We start from the raw sequence: 19,182 nt of genomic DNA on the forward strand, positions 1-19,182 counted from the left end.
ACAGAAATTGAGTGACTTTTTTTAAGTTGAAATTTGAGTTAGACTTTGGGGGGTGAATGTGTGAGAGCTTAACTGAAGTAGTGTCAAAGACTCTTTCATTAACAGAAACTGCACTGCTTCTGAATTTTTTTTTCTTTTTTTTGAGCAGGGGATTTTCTCTCTCTTATTTGTCTGAGACTTTTTGGCAGATTTACACTTTTCTATTTTGACAGTCATTAGACTACTGGCTCTTAATACAGGCCCAATACAACAGCCTGCTTCAGTACATGATAAAAGACTGCCAGACAAGCAAGGTTTCCTCTTTAAAAAAGTAATTAGTTCATTATTAAATATACTTACTATAAAGTAATCTGCTAATTTAATCAGTAAAATACCACCATCCTACTGTCTGCTCATGTGTATACAATGAAGAAATCCTGTGAAAAAAGTATATGTACCTCATCCTTTCAAACAACTATTTTTAAGCAAAACTCAATATGGAATCATTAAAACCACTACATCTTATAGTCTTTAAGAAGTTTCTTGATATGATAATTTCTGAAATATCACAACAATATCAATATGCATATTTCAATGAAAACAACACTTATTTTTGTCATCTGTCTTCGCTGTAACCTGACCTTTAATTACACTGTAAAGACAACAGAAACTTTAAAGAACATTTATATGTTCAAATCACTTACTGTTCATTAATTCTATGGCAATCAATAACATTGACAATAAATAGGATTATTTGTTTTTTAAAAACTGTGAAGAACCTCAGTTACAGAAATTATAAAGGAGGGTGGGGCAGTAGAGTTTGCCAATGAAAATGTATTGAGGGCTAAGAATTTTTGTGTCATGATCATGCCAGACACGTCAATAGAAGTTCAGAGCTCCTAACCTTTCTTAGTATCACATTTCATCATTGGTCTGGCTCTAGGCTCACAAAAAATAAGCATGCCACACAGCTGCTTGTAAGAATTATTTAGCTACTCCTACCCTGTCTGTTACATTTGTACTTCGTGGAGCTGGAGGAAATGTTTTAACTGAAGCATGTCTACCATACCTAGAGGTCTTAAACATTAACTTATACTGCCAATGACAACTCTGTTCTATTCTACATGCTTTATCCTTGATGGTAAGAAGCAGTGTTTGGTTTTTGTTTGTGTTTGCTTTTTTTTTTTTTAAATACAGAATAGCTTCGTAAATATCCTTACCCACATAGACATTTTTTCTCTTTAACCTTTTTAAAGAAACTATTAGCATTACATATTGTATTCATAAAACAAATAATTATGTTTTGGGGACACATTTGCAGGTGTTAGACATAGTTTTTCAAAATAGGAAACCTGTAATTGTCTCAGAAAACAAATATATAAACAATGCACAAAATGGCTGGCACAGTGTAAATTAAAGCATTAAATTAATTCCTAAATCCTCTGAGCCCTTGGTTGCTAGAGATGGTAGTCGATAGTAGTAAAAAAATTGCCTCCTTGAAATATGCTTGGTGGACAGCAGCTTGATGATTGGCAGCACAAATAGAAGATAAACGTGAAAGCCTTCAATCTGCAGCTGATGCACAGGAAGAACATGGGGAGCTGAGTTTACAATAGAGAAAACATTACCAAGCTAATGGCACAGGCAATCATTTGACCACCATGCATCTCTGATAGCAGCAGGGCATCCATTTTCAGTTAAGTGTTAGAGTACCTTTTTGCTTTCTCTGACCACTGCAGGGGTAAAACAACCTACTGCGTGAAACCCACTGACTGGTAATAAATTACTATATTGGATACTTTTTGTTTTCTTTCAGCAATGACTTTACTGTGTATTCCTGCTATCATTACCAATTAAAGTGGAGATCACGTTAGCAAGCTATATCTAACTGTATATCAGTCCCTACGCTCCAATTGCTTTGGCAAGTATCACAGGGTCAAGAGGCTCCTTTGACCTTTATCAGCTAAGTCTCTCTGACCAGTCACTATGTGAAGCAATCTCAGCTGAACAGATGGACACTTTTGCAGACTCTATAAAGCTTAGAATATAGAGATAAATGAAATTGTGTTTGGGGCTTCAAATTGGTTTATGAGCATAAAATACTGTTAGCAAGTTCCACAAAAATCTCAGATTTCAAATAGCACATCTTAAACCTATACCGTGAACACAACACCTCTTTATCCACTAGGAAATTGTGGTTTGTTTGGGGTTTTTTTTGTAGCTTCTACAGATGACACTAAAAACTTGATATAACTTACACGTCTGGCTAGTGCAAAGTCAATTCTGATTTTAGAAAGTCTAATTTAATTGCATTAATCATTAAAAGACAAAATTAAAAGAAAAATATTTAATATAGCCTTTTACCATGACAGTCAATTAGAGTGGCATACAGCACGACAGAACAGATTATTCAGTGGAAGAATACTAAAACAGTTAGATGCTACAGAGCATTCAGAGAAGGCTTGGACCTTCATTTCAAATTTCCCTATCTTAAATGTCTTAAAAGCCCTTACTCTTTAAATTACTCCATCAAAATTTTAGTCATACAACACATAAAGGAGAGCTTCAAATTCCTTAGGTGGTGCTTGAAGAACTGGTAATAATTAGACATAAATGTGGTATTGCAATCATATTTATGTATTTGTAATAAAAAAATAATTCATTGTTCAACAATAACATTGAAAAGTCTTTTGTTTGAGCTAAATAACATCAGCAAACCTGCCTTGTTAAGTTCATAACCTTAAGTAACAACTGTTGTACAGGCTTTACTAGATTTAACACTGAAAATTTCTTAAATTGGATAAAACCAAGGGATTGAGGTAAAATTCTGATCTGCATCTTTCTGCAGGATGTCATGGATGTTCCATAGCAACACTGCCCCAGAACATTCTTTATTCCTTCATTCTAGTAGCATCCCAATTCAACCAACATTTCAAAACAGTCTTACTAACAGTGAAACCACTGTCATTTGCAAATACACAGCTGTCTTATTTTCGTGCTCAGATAAAAGGGTTAACAATCCAGGATATGTACAAAAATGCATTTAGTTAAAAATAGTTACAAACAGCAGGTATATAATTGAAATAGCTCTAAAACATACACCATACAGTGTCTCTAAAAGAACCTGCATAGGAAGAAAGGATGCAAACTATCAGCTACACTTTCATCTCTGTGTAAATCCATGTGCACCTTCAAATCCAATATAGCTCCTATTGGCAATCCACACATGCACGCTTCAATGTCTAACCCTGCCTACCTTCTGAAGCTTCAAATTTAGGAAGCATATGAACAGTTTCTGTCACTAAAAGTATTCATAGCCTCCCAAAGTGGGCAGACAGGTCAGGCCTACCCTCTCCAAAGCAAAGCTGGCCTTATGCACAGGGTGAGGATCATACAGAATGAAGATGTTACTGTACCAAGGTCATTCATATTCCTTACCTTCAGACATAGGACAGAGGATCCTCCTGAGGGGGGCATTCAGAACTTTTTTTTTTGTTATTCATTCACCCTTTAAACCTCAGTACCCGCATATAAAGAACTACACGTAAAAAGCCTGCCCCAGTTTGCTTTCACATGCAATCTATGCTTGACCTGAGACTTCATCATTTGGACATTGCAGTACCTAACAAAGGTGTCAATTCATGATTAATATTCCCGTATGAACTAGCTTAAAGAAACTGCTTTGAACTTGCCTTACATACTTTTATTATATTATTCATTACAGCAGCTCTCGTTATATTACTGAGGATGCCCAGGTCCTCCTGAGATCCCATCTCCCACACAGAAAAGGCTGTATTTTTTGAGCTTCTGGCAGCACTCCTGATGAGTCTGTGGCACAACGTAGGCAATTAAGCCAAGGACTCTTCAAGCTCAAGCTGTGTGATGAATAGAATAAGCAACTGGATAAATCCTGCTTTTTAGCATGTATGGAAGACCACAATCAGGCAGATTGCTGGCCAGATGGACCTACAAGGCACAACAAATTTTTAATTGTTCAGGGAGAATTGGTAGGACATCTACTGCTCAACTGAGAGACCCAGTATGAAAGTTAAATGTTTCTCCTATTTTGTTTTCATGTCTACACTGTCTGCCCCTCTCTCCCCCACAAATACTGAACTTAAATTTTTCATTGTATTTAATGCAAGTGTACATATAAAAGTGATCCTGAGACAAATCATAACATGATATCAAAGAACAACTGGTAAGTGAAGCTAATATACAGAATATTCTTCACATTAGTTTTCAACAGCAGGAAACAAGCCTACATTTTGTTTTTCAGTAAAATATTTCAGGAAATACATATGATATATAGACAACTTTATACAGACAACTTTTGCTTTGCTCTACAATTCATATCACTACCTGTCTGGGCACACACTATCACAAAGGCAATTACAAACACAATACCTTTGAAAAAGTCTCTTCTAAGATTTTTATTATAGAAAGAATATAAAAATGAACTGGAGATCTTCCAATCTCAAAATAAGACCCATCTCTGCACCATGAAAAGTTTAGATAGAAGGGAAGGATAAGGTGTTTTTAAAAGAAGCCTTAATAATTTGTATACTCTGTATTCAAATACTCTGTCTATATCTGACCATATTAACTTATCTTGAATGTAGAAGTAAATTCTCTAACCATATCTTTAGAAATATATAGGGCTCAGCAACGGGTGGTAGCCAAAACATTTCCAGCCTTACTCAGCACTTAGAAAGAAAAGCCAGAAGATGAAACATCTCCCATGTTTCCTAGATAATCAACTGGACAAACAATGCTACAGCAATCCACAAAACACAGACTACTGACTTATGGATCTAGGAATTATTATACTGAACAATTTACTGGATGAATGAACATCCAAATATCTGTGAGAATAATGCTGAACACAGAGATACTGCCAACATGACCTTAGAAGGAGGGTAAAAGCATGAGAATATTGCTTTGTCCTAAGAAGGATTGATGTATACAAAAATTAAGTTACCAACCCATGGCTGGCTGCTGACTCCAACTGAAATAACGTATTTGCCCTGGGCTGCCCTGATAGTGCATTTCCCATATTGGATTAGAAGAGTCCCACCCATAAAATTTATCTACGTAAAAAGTACTAGATCAAATCCTAAGCAAGTTACTTTCTACTAAAGAAGAACAAAAAAAAATTGTGGGATTGAATTCTTAAATATTAAAATGTCATTTGTAAAAACTGAGGAATAGACAAGCTGGACTTTCTTCAGATCCTTTAGGATGCTAGGATGTATCAGGACAGCAGATAAGTCTCTCTACCCAGAAATTTCTTACTGTTCTTTCCTTGAGAGTTGTTCAATCTTACTAGAAGGCAGAAGAACTACCTAGGCCTCCAGGAAAACAATACCTGCAAACAAACATTCTCAGACATAACTGGTTGTCTTAGTCATCCTTTCCCATAAGTATTGCAAGAACCAAATCTGACCACCAGAACAAATTAAGGTTTGAGTATTAATATGTAGAAAAACATGCCAAGAGAATGGAAATGTAACCACTGTTGTTGCTTTGCTTTAAACTGAACCACAGTTTAGCTTAGTATTTTATTTCTGCTATTTAACTGAAACAAGAGATCAATTAGTTATCAGAAGTAAGCTAGCATGTAATAAGCCTTTCTTTTGCAGAGTACGGACTTGGTGTTGCAAGTCCTGGTTCTATAATTGCATTTAAGGTGCCAATGTATTTCTGAAAAAGTCACTGCTGTTTTTTTTAATAGGTGTGTGAGGCAGAAACCTAGGGAAATCTCACAGATCTGAATTCCTATTGATACTTTCCTTTGTTAAAATAATACTAATTGAACTACAAGAGGCCAGGAACCTAATGTTTCTACTAGAAAAGATGGTTGTCACAAGTGTAAAGATTCCACCACCCTCCTGTCATGAATGGTGAAGAATTCTCAAGAACATCAACAGACAAAATTAAAATGTATATGAAAACAACAAAGATTATATAATTCATTTTAGAATTATTAGAAATAGAGCACTTACAAGGAAAATCAATTAGGCTGATCTACAGAAGACATGGCATCTAGAAAGTAGTAAGGGAAAAATATAAGATAAAATTCAAACTGTATATGACTCCACATCCAGAACTAAAAGAAACCATTGTAAGTGAAGAGTAAGATATCATGAACAGCACTTCAGTAGGATAGAAACTGTATGTTTCTAGCCGTAAAGATATGTCCCTAAAAAACAAAATACAAACTTTGCTACAGTTCTCAAAGGACAGAGAAGGTAGCTGCAGCGTGACAGCTGAGGTATGGGAGATGACAAAGAAGAGGAAGACAGCAACAGCTAGGTTAGCTTCAGAAAATGGTCCTTCAATGTGAAATACTTCACAAAGACCATTGATATTGACCTTTAGAATTATTTCTAGTAGGACACTGTAGCACCTTCTTTAGCTTTAGCACAGGGTCCAATCAGTTGTCTCAGCAGGGAAAACAAAAAATTTAAGTCAGTCATCTTCAGTATAAGTACAGAGGACGAAAAGTTTTTAGAAGTATATAGAAACTGTGTCCAAAGCATTGAAATAGTTAAGCCTTATTCTCAGATTTCTGTCAGCCTGTTTTACTTACCATCCACATCTGCAAGAGTAAAGTATGCTACAGTATCATAATGGCAGCTTTTTGTTTTCATTTCTCTTTGAGGCAATTAATGAAGAAAACACTGAAATCAACAAATTATTGACTTGGTGAACCAATACAGAAAACTGCAGTAACTTTCAGCAAAGCTGAGATGTGGTCCAAGCTACCAATATATCTCAGGATTATGATGCCTTTTAACTGGTACCAATCTAATCTCATAACTCTAAGGTTATTGCTTCAATGTAGTTATGGTGCTACTTTTGTTCCTTAATAAAATACTTAACTGTGAAATTTCACAGGAAATGTAGTACTGAAATTACAGGAGATATAAATATATACACATGCCTACCTTTTTTCTTCACTTGTTTTCCCATTTCACTTAATTAATACACTACTAAATATAGCTTCTGAATACCAGTCCCAGCAAAAAAATAGAGATACCATGGCAGCAAAGGTCACCAACTTCAAGGAGAAATATTCTACTACTTTCTGTTTCACTTTGTTCTTAATAATCCACTTCATACAAGTGATCAAGATCTGTAATTCCTCATAATACTCTAAACATCACAAAAGGAAAGAAATAAAAGGAAGCTGTGTCTAAGATACCATTGTTCATGGTACCGTTCCTGATTTCATATTTGATAAAATTATTTGGTATTTATGCTTGTAGCTTATTTCCATTTTTCTATCAATTTTTCCATCAGTAACATTTAGCTAGTAGTGACTTTCCAGGCTTCCAGTAACAATTTTATTTTCAAATTGCATCCTTCACTACGCTAAAACAAATAACTGCTATTATCCTACAGTCTTCATTTGTCTTTTATTTATTCTGTGCAGCAACATAACAAAATAGGTATTTCTATTATTATTTATAATTTCTGTACATTCTTGTTTTAAGCAACTATTAAAATATGAACTTTGTCTTTCCTATTAAGAAAATACCTCTTTTTAAGAAGCATCTTGCCTTTACATATTTCGTTTAGAGCAGAATATATATGCTACTACACAAGTGAATAATAATTTCTTTAGAACAACTAATACTAGGCATGTAAATTTAAAATGTTTAAAATGCATCTACAAGCCTTATGGTAACTGGTACTTAACTATTCTAGACATAATTATTTCTCGTAACAATAAAGCAAAATTAAATTTTACAGATCTTGTGTAAACCCTTAGATATTTTTACTCTACTTTCTGCACCATACATTAATGCTCAAGGAACAATATTTTAAGAAATCGTTGAGTGACTATAAATATGTCAAGCAATAAATACACCTAACATTCCTATAAAAGTTCATATGTAAATAAATACTTTTTTCCCCTCCTCATCTGTCTTGTTTATGTTATACACACAGTAAAAAATTCCCTTTTCTGGTCTAGCTCTTCAGTAGTATAATTCAGTAGTCCATGGTTTAGCAGTTATGGCACAAATTTTAGAAGCTGTTCTTCCTCCAACATTTTTACCCAGAAGCAGCTCTAATTACGTTATTGAAATCACTAGACATATCAATGAATGATAAACACAGCTTTATATCCAAATAATTTAAGCTGAAAAGCTAGGAAACTTTCTAACATGCAAGGTTTCTAGAATATCAGGAAAACAATTCCCAGACATATCCAGCTTTTTATGCACATCAGTGAAATCTTCATGTGATGCACTGAAGCATTTTAGGTTTGTTTTTTTTAAACCAGCTTTTCACACAACTCCGATTTTCAAATATAGCTATGACTTAAAGGTATAATGAGAGCTAGTTCCATATAAACACCATGAGCACACAATCTAGTGTGTAGTCTATTGTAATTAAGACCAGTGATTCAATACCTATTGCTACCGGCCAGGTATCATAGCAACCTTGTGTCACTGAATACTGCTGGAAAACTGTTCAGCTCCAGCAAGACTGCTTCAGGAAAATCGACAAGGGCACTACAGATTGTCAACATCTGTGGGGGTTGTTATAGGGAAAACAACAAAGAAATCTGCTTTTGAAACCCAATGCTTAGAAAATTGACAGGGATGCTACAGTAGCACTACAAAAAGGAAGAAATACAGAGAGGAAGGAAAGACCATTTTTTGTCATTAGTTATATGACTTACACACCCACATCAGCTGAGAGTTGAAATAATGCTACGTTACCACATCGTTTATGTATATCCACAAAGTACTGTCATTTTTTTTTTTTTTTTAACTAAACACAAGCATCATTCATCACCAACATTAATCTGAAAATAAAACAGACCCACTTTTAAAACAATATTTAAACTTTCACATAAGAACTCTAGTCTTGTATAAATCTGCAAAAAAAGAAAAAAAGATTACTATGAGCAAGAACCCAATATTGATTTTTCTGCAGTGCAGTAAAGCATCTCCATTCTATTTGGCTGCTGTCAAAGCCACTCTTTAACAGCTGGAGTCAAATTGCACTATTTACAGCAAGAGCCCTTGTCAAGTGGACCATAAGTATTCTAACAATACACTATTCAAATGGCACTTTGCCACACAAATTGCTGACTTGATGAATACCCTATGTCAATGGCTAAGGCCAATATAAAAGTTTCATTTTTATGACAGGTTTTACATTCACATATTGAGAAAAGCTTTCTTGAAGAACTATTAAGCTATATATTTTTGGTCTTTGGACATTGAAAATAATTAAAATCTGTTTAAATATATCAAGGGTATTTGACAACATTAATATGGATCTTGTGTTAACTGCATTTGTCACACTCATCTGTTATTGGTACTCCCACTGGCACGTGCAGCACAATAAAAGAATTAAAATGGTCAAAACACCATGAAATCAAAGCATTTTGCTTTTGTATCTGTGATTTACATGATGACAAATGTTTTGATAGAAGGGCTTTGATGCTGGACTGCTATGTGAGGAAATTCTTTCTTCTTAGATGGAGTAAAAAGAGACCATTACTTTGCAAATGATATTTTGTCTTAAATGTAATCTTAATGCTAAAACAATGTAATAATAAATCTGAAGAAAAAATACTGAATCTTACTTGCAATCTTCATGTGGTTCATCTCATTGTACAAAACAAGGTTCACAAGTGTAATACCAACAGGACAGAATAGCTACCCCTCATTTTTTTCTGTTACATAAATCTTCTGACATTTAATTCTTAAAAAGAAAGGCTAAAATTGACCGCATTAGGGTTGGTTGGGTTTGTTTGGGTTTTTTCGGTCTGTGTTTTTTGTTTCACCTTTTTTTTTAATAGAACTGTTATCAACAATTTAATGTGTTGTAAAATTTCCAATACAGAATTTGCCAAAGAAGCAAATTGATAATGAAGCACTCATTGTATACATACAGACTAAAAACTTTTTGATAACCTGAAAGTTTCACAATAGTTTCATCTCTGTGGTCATTATACACCTGTTAATATGGTGTAAAATATTGAACACAGAGCTCTCGTTGATTTTATGGGATTTCATGGGATCTGAATTTCAGGACACTATTTTTAAGATGCTAAAATACAATGACCCAAAAAATCCAATACAGCACTTTTTGAAAAAACTAAAAAAATAGTTTCCTGCATAAAACCCAAGAAAAAACAGCAGACTTCATAACAAGCCTTCATTTCAGCACAACAAAACAGTGTTAAAAAAAGCCACAGAGCTTCTTTTGTGTGTCCTCCACTGGGATTCTGGAATACCATTAAGGGGACGTCCATTGTTATATTCGTCCCAGGTTCAGCTACACCATATACATTTAGCCTCCAGCATCTCCCTCACCAATCTACAGAACCTGCTCTAACGGGGATGGAGATGGGAAGAAGCACTCGATGTAATGGATTACAGATTTTTGATTAATGAAAGTGGTTTCCCAAGTACAGAACTTCATTTGTTAGGAAATTAGACTAAAATAACATGACTCTAATGACAGAAAGGTTAAAAAAAGAGATATTTTGACAGTCATAGGGAAGTCTAAGAGACATCAACAATATTCTCTCAATAAAAAGTTTTCATTGGGACAAGGTAACTAATGAAGAAAGTTAAACAAGAAAATTGAATATTTTGTTGAGGAAATCAGAGCAGCCAAGATACATGTCTTTCCAAGAAAAGCACTATAAATTATTACAACTCCACTGCCACCTATTGTGATATTACTTCCAATTTAAGATCATGATAATCCCCCAAAGCTTGTTAAACTCCACACTTCAAAATTTACTAAAAACTATTTTCCAGTATACCATGAGCTGCACATTTTCTTTCCAGCCACTTGCTAAATCAATGCAATTTTCAGTTTAATAGGTATGACCAAAACTACAGTCCAAACATAACTACTATAACTTTTTTCTGTTGTTCCTCTTTAAAAAGGCAAGAAAAAACTATTCCTTTTAATAAACTAACAGTGAGATCAGATTCTGTGTCAATGGCCAACGAGTGCACCATCTGCCCCACAACATGCTCAGCAGGATTACGCTCTAATCAGACTTTTCAGAAAATGGGATCAAAAAGAACTTGAGAAATCAGACTAAGGTTAGTTAAAGGTCAAAGATAGATATTAAGAGTTAAACAACAGTCATTATAAACTCAAAGTTATATGTAAATTTGTAGGTACAATAAAGAAAGACCAGAAAAGAAAATTCAAGAATGAGGACTTGGATTAAGCTGTACTTTACCAGACAATTTTGAAATATCCAGTATTTAATTTGCCATTATTACCAGTGCTAGAAAAAGGCCAGAGACCATTCTGAAGGCTGTTTCCATAAGTGAGTTGAGGGAAAGCATTTTTTGTCTTCCCATACTTGTGGGAAGATATTTTTTATCTACATTCAGGGTTGGGGAACAGCAGACATGACTTCCTCAGTTTATTGCAGAGAATAGAATTCTCCAAACCCATTAATTAAAAAGTGGTAAACATGAACAAACAACATTGAGGCCCTATTTTTAAGATAGACCTGTATCAAGAGCTCAGTGAACATATTCACTCCTGAAGCACAATCAGGGTTTTCAGAAAGATACACATACCATTATCTCCCAACCCGAATAGGGTAATACCTATGTCATTGAATTAGAGATTGTATTCAATCTGAGACAGTTTTAATGATTGGCTCTACTTCTAGTAAACACAGGCTTTTTAAATATCTACAAATAGCTGATAAAAATATAGAGCTATCTAGGCCAGAAACAAATAGAATGACTAGTGCATTTTCAACCTTCATTCTCATTATACAGTGTCTCTGTACTCTTTCTTTCAGGTTTAACAGCACATTAACACTCGTTTCAGTATGGTATTTCTATTACTTTTTTGAAAACAAAAAGAAAGAGTACATCTTTTCTATCAGTTGCAATAATTTGGTTTAATCACTTCTGTAAAAAAAAAATAAAATATATTTTTTAGATAAAGCTAAGAACAGTGCCTGGCCAAATCTCTCCTAAAGACTGTTATACCTATTTGCAGCACAGTATCTTGCAAGAAATATCACCATCCCCTTTTTAACCAATAAAGTGCCAAATTTAATCCCATTAATACAAATGCAAAGTGCTTGCACTCTGTTCTGTGATAATATTAACAGCAAACAAACACCCAATAAAAACTAGCATTGAAACACAACAGGAATCTGTGGTTTCACAGAAAAGCAATAATGGAAAGGCCAGGTACCATGATGTGCTTTTTCTCAAGGCATATACATCTGAACTGGTGGGTTCAGTTGTTCCAAGGGTACCGCTAATAGGTATGGTCTTAAGTCAGAGGCATAAGGAAATTAGATCTAACTATGGGTGCTAAGTCTCTGAGAAAATCCTTGTGAGATGATCTACTGGGTTGAAGGCATAAAAACTGAGCCAGTCGGAACAAGGCTTTATAAACTTAAAACCAAACCTCCATACCACTTACACAGGGCTACACATCAGTGAAAGGTGAAGGGTAAAGAATTTGGATCACAACTCATTGCTCTTGAAAAATGCTCTACTCTTTATTCTTACCTTATCTGAAGATTTTTCTCTATGAGTAAGATTGTAAGAGACCATGCCATGTTTATAACAGCTAGAGGGTTTGTATCCAGCATTTTTATTTCTTTTTGACTCTTGAGGTAGAGGAAGTAGAGCACCTGCCACTAAGTATTCTGAATCTTCAATGGAAGTAAGAATTGCTTTTGCTGTTTCACCTGTTTCATGTCTTTCCAATGTGCCTAGAGAAATACAACAGAAGCTGTAATTTTTTTCAAGGACCTACACTATTTCATATTTCAGCATAAGTAGCATAGAATTAACATAGTACATTTCACGTGAGCATATAAGTTATGAAACATTTACAGATGAGCCAACTAATCCCTCATTTCTAGACCTTGAAAATGTGATTTTACACAAGTATATTCTACAGCATTGCTATGTTAATACAGTAAAGCTTAATTTCTAAAGAAATCACTACAGCAAATACCTCAGATTCAGACTGCAGGAAACTTAATGTATTTTGTATAATGTGTGAAGTCAGATGCAGTTTTCAAAAGGAGCAAAGGAAATTCAAAAGGATACCACTTGCCCTAACTGTTCAAGTGTCGTTTGTTTTCTTTTCACATAGCATCCATATCATTAACAGTGTAAACACTAACACATTTATGTAATATTTTAGTGCTGTCCTCTAGCGTCCTAGGTTACAAACAGCAAGGGAAAGCTCAAATTTTTCCTTCCATTCCTAAAACCCATCTTTACCTCCAACACTTTTTAAATACCTGAATATACCAGACATAGCTTAGTAGTCAGGAATATGAATACAATGTTTCAGAGACTATTTCATCAGCTATGTGTCTCTAGGCAATCCAATTCTGTTCTACCCAAAACTGTTATACCCAGTTAGATTATTTTAGTAATAATTTTATTTAGTAATAATTTTAGTAATAGTACTTAATGTATAACTAGCATTAAAGTTATCTAAACTGAGCTTAAATGTATTTGAAATGAGCTCCTATTATATACTACACATTGCCTATAGGAATTAAACGCACAAGAAATTGCCAAAATGGCATGTTGCCTATAAATATCGGGATAAAAGACATTAAGGATTTTAAACATAGTAAATATCTGCTATAACGTGAAAAGTTTTTTCCCTTAAGTTTGAATTCTTTGCAGCCTGAAGTAATACAATATGAATTTCCCCTTCCACTGCTACCAGGAAAAGATGTGTAACACTCAAACTCTATCAGTAACACCCACTAAAAATATTGGACTGGGATTGAGGGATCTCGTATAAGTATTTGTGTATGTATAAAATCTCTTTATCTGAAACTATTTCTCTGAAACCCATCTATTTCTATTCACTGTAGTATCACCTCTGTTACTTATATGGCCAAGAGTCTTTGAATTCAAAACAGAAGAAAGTAATGGAACTGATTCTTTGTCCCCTACAAAATCAATTTAATACCATAGATTATTATAATATTGCACTGAAAAAATAAGGATCAGCCCAGGTTGTTTTAGTATATCATTTTCTTCATCCATTCCCAGGATTTGCATCCAGTGTCAGGGATCATTACAGAACTGAATATTTACGGGCACAAAAGCAGGTTGCCCAAAGATCTTTACAGTTAGACTGTCTACAAACACTTCAAAACAACACTGGCTACAAAGCTCCCGACAGTGAAACACTTAAATATTTCAGGAACACAAAAACTGTATTAATAGATGCCTACAAGGAGGCCTCACACAATTCGCACTAGACATGTAAGTAAACACACATTCTTAAGAGTATTATGGAGTTTGCAAAATTAAGAAGTTTCTAAATAATACAATCACCTAGCTAATATTATTTTGGCCTCTTTATAAATGCAATGTAGTCTTTTAAACTATTAGCATGTCTTATTTTCTCACAGAGCTCCCTCCATCATTCAGAGCACGAGATGAACAAAAGTCACAAAGGAAATAGTCGTTCTACCTTATTAAGTGTAAAGGACTATGTTTTCTCTATTACCTTCTGCAGCAAGTCCAGTATGCAGGGAATTTTTTTATGTATACACATGTATATATCCATCCTTGTTTTCTGTATCACTTTTGTCTGTGCACTTCACTACTAGAGTACTCAAGTGCTTCAGGAAGACTATTATCATAATATCCCTGTTAAATTATTTTTATGGGCAACGAACAAAGGCAGAGGTTACAATAAACTTGTAATAAATCCAAGAATTTTGGAGGCATTGTATTAAGTTTCAAAGACCTGATCGTACACACTTCTCAGTGTTAGACAGAACTTCAAAAATTCAAAACGGGTTTTGTTAGCTCCAGATGCATCTATGAGTGCGTCATCACCAGTCATCCCTCAGAGCCAGCCTATTCTGTGCAATAATCTTGGGCATACATAACAGAATACAATCATTTAATTAAAGCTATCATACTACAGTGGCAAAAGAGGATAAAACAAAAATAAAGATCTGAGTTGCCTGACTTTTTATCTTCTTGTATATGCATATAAACTTAGGAGTAAAAATGAGAATATATTTAAGACTTTGTCCTGGTTTCAGCTGGGATAGAGTTAAATTTCTTCATAGTAGCTAGTATGAGACTATGTTTTGGATTTTTGCTGGAAACAGCAGTGATAATGTGGAGATGTTTTGGTTGTTGCTAGGTAACACTTACTTACACTGGTCAAGGGCTTTTTCATCTCCCCGTGCTCTGCCAGGTGCACAAGAATCTGGGAAGGGACATAGCCAGGACAGCTGACCCAAACTGACCAACGGGATATTCCATACCATATGACATCATGCTCAGTATATAAAGCTGGGGGAAGGAGGAGGAAGGGGGGACATTTGGAGTAATGGCGTTTGTCTTCCCAAGTAACGGTTATGCGTGATGGAGCCCTGCTTTCCTGGGGATGGCTGAACACCTGCCTGCCCATGGGAAGGAGTGAATGAATTCCTTGTTTTGCTTTGCTTCCACACGCAGTTTAATAGGTAAAGGAAAAGCTGTCTTTATCTCAAACCATGAGTTGCCTCACTTTTACTCTTCCGATTCTCTCCCCCTTCCCACCAGGGGGGAAGTGAGCAAGCGGCTGCGTGGTGCTTCGTTGCTGACTGGGGCTAAACCACGACAGACTTGCATTATTTTCCATAGATCAGAGCTTCTTCCCTGGCAACAGCTTCAGAGTCAAGCTTTCAACTTCTGATCGAAGAAAAAATTTCTAGTTGAAAGAAAAAGAAACAGACTGGAAGTGGTAAAGGTTACAGAAGGGAGGGACAGTGCATTTCACATTTGTAGACCATAGCCTGAATGGAATAAACAGGTAATCTTTATGTACTACTGATATATAAAATATCAGTTTTGCTATTTTACACACACATGTATATTTTATTTTCAACCGCTGACAGATGTCCTTCTACATTTTACAGTCTTTATGGATGCAAACTGAGAAACAACTGAACAGGTTGTTGGGTTACTGACCACTTCTGCGACCTACCAAACTTTTCTAAACATCAGTGTCAGGATCACGCCATATCAAGTACACTATTTTGTACATGTAGTTTGGAAAAGATAAAATTAACTTCTTATCAACCAGAAAAATTCTGGATTCACACTATGCAAGAAATACGACTTGGCCTCTCACATAGTTACAGGTTTGTGGGGAGTTTTTAATTTGTGGTTTTTTTCTTTTTTTTTTTTTTTTAAAGCGCACATTTATAGACAGGAACATTGAATAGAAAACAGTGCCCTGGACAACCAGCTTAGTTTATTACTGACAGAAGGCTATGATATCACAAAATCAATTTCAGAAGCTTACAGTTCCATCTTTAAGTCATTTATATATCATTCATAACAGCTATCTCAAATCCTTTATAAGTAGCACCTACAAGATGGTTCCTTTCTTAAAAATAGGCTTGCTTGCATATACTTCTTAATCATGGATCTCTGTATGTGCAGATGTATATATATATGTACAAATTTGTGTGTACATCTGGAACAGCAACAAAAGGACATAAAGTGCATAGGAAAATGAGTGTGATGAGAGGGCATGGGTGATCATGAAGTCTTACAAAGCATTGATTTTATCCAGTGGACTTTACATTTCTGAAGAGCCCGAAATACTAATTTGCAAATTGAGTAGGTTACAGAGAGAAAATAAAGGAAAGGATCTGTATTCTGTGATTCCTGAATACATCTTTAAGTGAAACAAATGCGGGGGGGGGGGGGGGGGGGGGAAGAGGGGGAAGAATGTATATGCGACAAAAATATTTTGACCACTACAAACTGCTAAAAGAATACTGGGGCAAGGTGGTTTTTGTTCCAGAAAGAGTTATTTTTTAAGAATACTTTGTCTCTGATTTTAAAGTAAAATAACCCTAAAAAGAGTAATAGAAGACACAACCTGTACATGGGAATACAGGAAAAATGACAGAAATAAAGACAACTCTCGACCCTGACGTATTTTAAACACAAATGAGCCCAAAAGCTTTTGATTGGTGAGCATAAATTAACAATGGATGAAAGAGAAAAGATGGGGGTCATAGCAGTGGTGTTTCTGCTACCTAGAAAACCCTTAGTATCCACACAAAATATACAAGAAAAGAAAGTCTTTATCTCTCCAAAGCTGTGACCATGGCAACCAAGTCTCAGGAACAGACAGGAGTGGAGTATTTCACTCTCCTGGGCAGCTTTGGACCACAAGATGTAACTGGCTACAGACTGTTACAACATCTTATTCTTCTGGACCAAGTACTACAAATTGTGTCTCTTGGTGTTAGCACTGTCCACACAGTTCTGCAGGTTCTGCTCTTACTGAATGATGCATTTTTACTGGGGAGGTCACGCATATTATTCTGCCTCAAGACGAGATAGTCGCTGACATCACATGACCTATCATCAGGCTCCAGTGCTTTCTGTTTGCTGTCACAGCTAAAGTATTGAAAATCCTCAATATTGTAGTGCTGCTGTGACCTAGTAACTCAGCTGAATCTTACAACATAACAGTGATCTGTGAAGGAAAAATGGTTTCAGAATTGATTTTATTTGAAAAGAGTACATGGTCAAGAATAAGTCCTTTTCTTTACTAGTAGCCAAAACAACAACAAAAAAAGAAACCCTCACCTTCCAGAACAAGTATCATCTCTAATATTAGCTGGTTTATTTTCTGTCAAGATCTTCCCGTAAATACCTATTTCATCTGACAAGAAACTCCCATCTGCTTTCTTCTATGCTGGCACAGTCAGGCAAACAACAATTTTACGTTCTTCACCAGAAGGTGTTTGAATTTTACAAGTCTACCATCCTACTCTAAGACAATGGTCAAGCACTTTGCTTGAAAAATTTCTCCTAACTGCTAGTGTTACCACTTTAATATCAAATTGCCCAAAACAGATGGAACAAGCATTGCATTAAGTAAGCATATGTATTTCCAACAAATATAAAGACAAAAGTAAATGCAATCTAACAAACAGAAATGCAACAGATCAAACAAAACCCAGCCTATTGAAATCTAATAATCTTAAAAAGTATATTTCACATATAGGAATAGATTAACCATGGAGATGCCCAGTGACTACAGCACTGTATACAGGAGCATGTAGTGTGTCTTGGCAGACACTCCATAATGATTTTTGCATTTGAAAGATTTCTGTCATGTAGTCCAACTGCTGTACATTATTGACATTCTTCCGAATATACATTTTCAGAATAACATTAGAAAACTATCATCAGAATATCCTTCAGCTAAAGAAAGCTATGAAGAACAATACAAAGAAAACTACTGAAATACCATATATAACACAGGTTTACATATGTAGGCAAGAAAAGCAGTTCTCCAATGTAGTCAGTCCTCATATCAGGATTTCTGCTGTAGACACAACACCCCAAAAGAAGGGGCATTAAAACTCCTGTTCTCCCCCTAACTTCACCTAAGCTATTCTAAACAGTAAACGACAATAATACTGTAACAGGAATTGTTGAGATGTGCTAAACTGGGCTGAATGGAAGAAATGGCCAGCTCTGAACTTGGAAGAGATGTGAGTAGTAAATGTGAGTAAATGTTGTAATGTGAGTAAATGATATTTATTATCATTTGAAACATGGAATGAGGATGAGAATCTATCCCTTAATGTCTGGAATTAAAGCCCTCCCTGATATGAGCTCATCTGTTTGACTACACTAACCATGTAAATCAGTTCTCATTTCCACTGGGTTTTGGTGGTGGTTTGTTGGGTTTTTTTGTTTGGGGTTTTTGTTTTTTTTTTTTTAAATATATATAATCTTACTGAATATCAACTGTAATAAATACATCCTTTTAAACAGATGCATACTTATAAATTCCACACATGTTCTACCTAGTATAAAGTACATAAAAGTATGTGTGTGTATGTATACATAGGAATATAAAGATACCTGACTATTCCCAGTATAAAAAAGTGTGTTGTTACCTTCTGCAGATGGGGCAAAAGATTACATTGCCTTTTTTTTTTTTTTCCCTCTGAGACAGACTTTTCTAGGCTCCACTACCTTTTATTATTCTACATCAGTTAGTAGTTACTGAACAATGACTCAAATCTAGATAACTATGAAGTAGTCAAGTACAAGCTTCAGACTGACCTGAAGCTTACCTGTATAAAATGAGATGTCATTTTAAAAAAATATCAAAATATCAGTTAAGGCTTAACTTAAGGCTGACTAATTA

General features: G+C 35.1%; 1 protein-coding gene across 2 annotated transcripts in view; it reads right to left on the reverse strand.

The window, feature by feature from the left end:
• The window catches only part of WDR72 (WD repeat domain 72), a 118,298-nt gene that overhangs the window by 65,579 nt on the left and 33,537 nt on the right, over positions 1 to 19,182 (reverse strand). For both annotated transcript variants that reach the window (XM_064456439.1, XM_064456440.1), the window contains one exon: positions 12,519 to 12,724. In XM_064456439.1, the coding sequence (XP_064312509.1) occupies positions 12,519 to 12,724 (206 nt within the window). The remainder of the gene's footprint in view (positions 1 to 12,518; positions 12,725 to 19,182) is intronic.

This window comes from Phalacrocorax carbo, chromosome 7 (genome assembly GCF_963921805.1).
Source record: "Phalacrocorax carbo chromosome 7, bPhaCar2.1, whole genome shotgun sequence".
Lineage (NCBI taxonomy): Eukaryota > Metazoa > Chordata > Aves > Suliformes > Phalacrocoracidae > Phalacrocorax > Phalacrocorax carbo.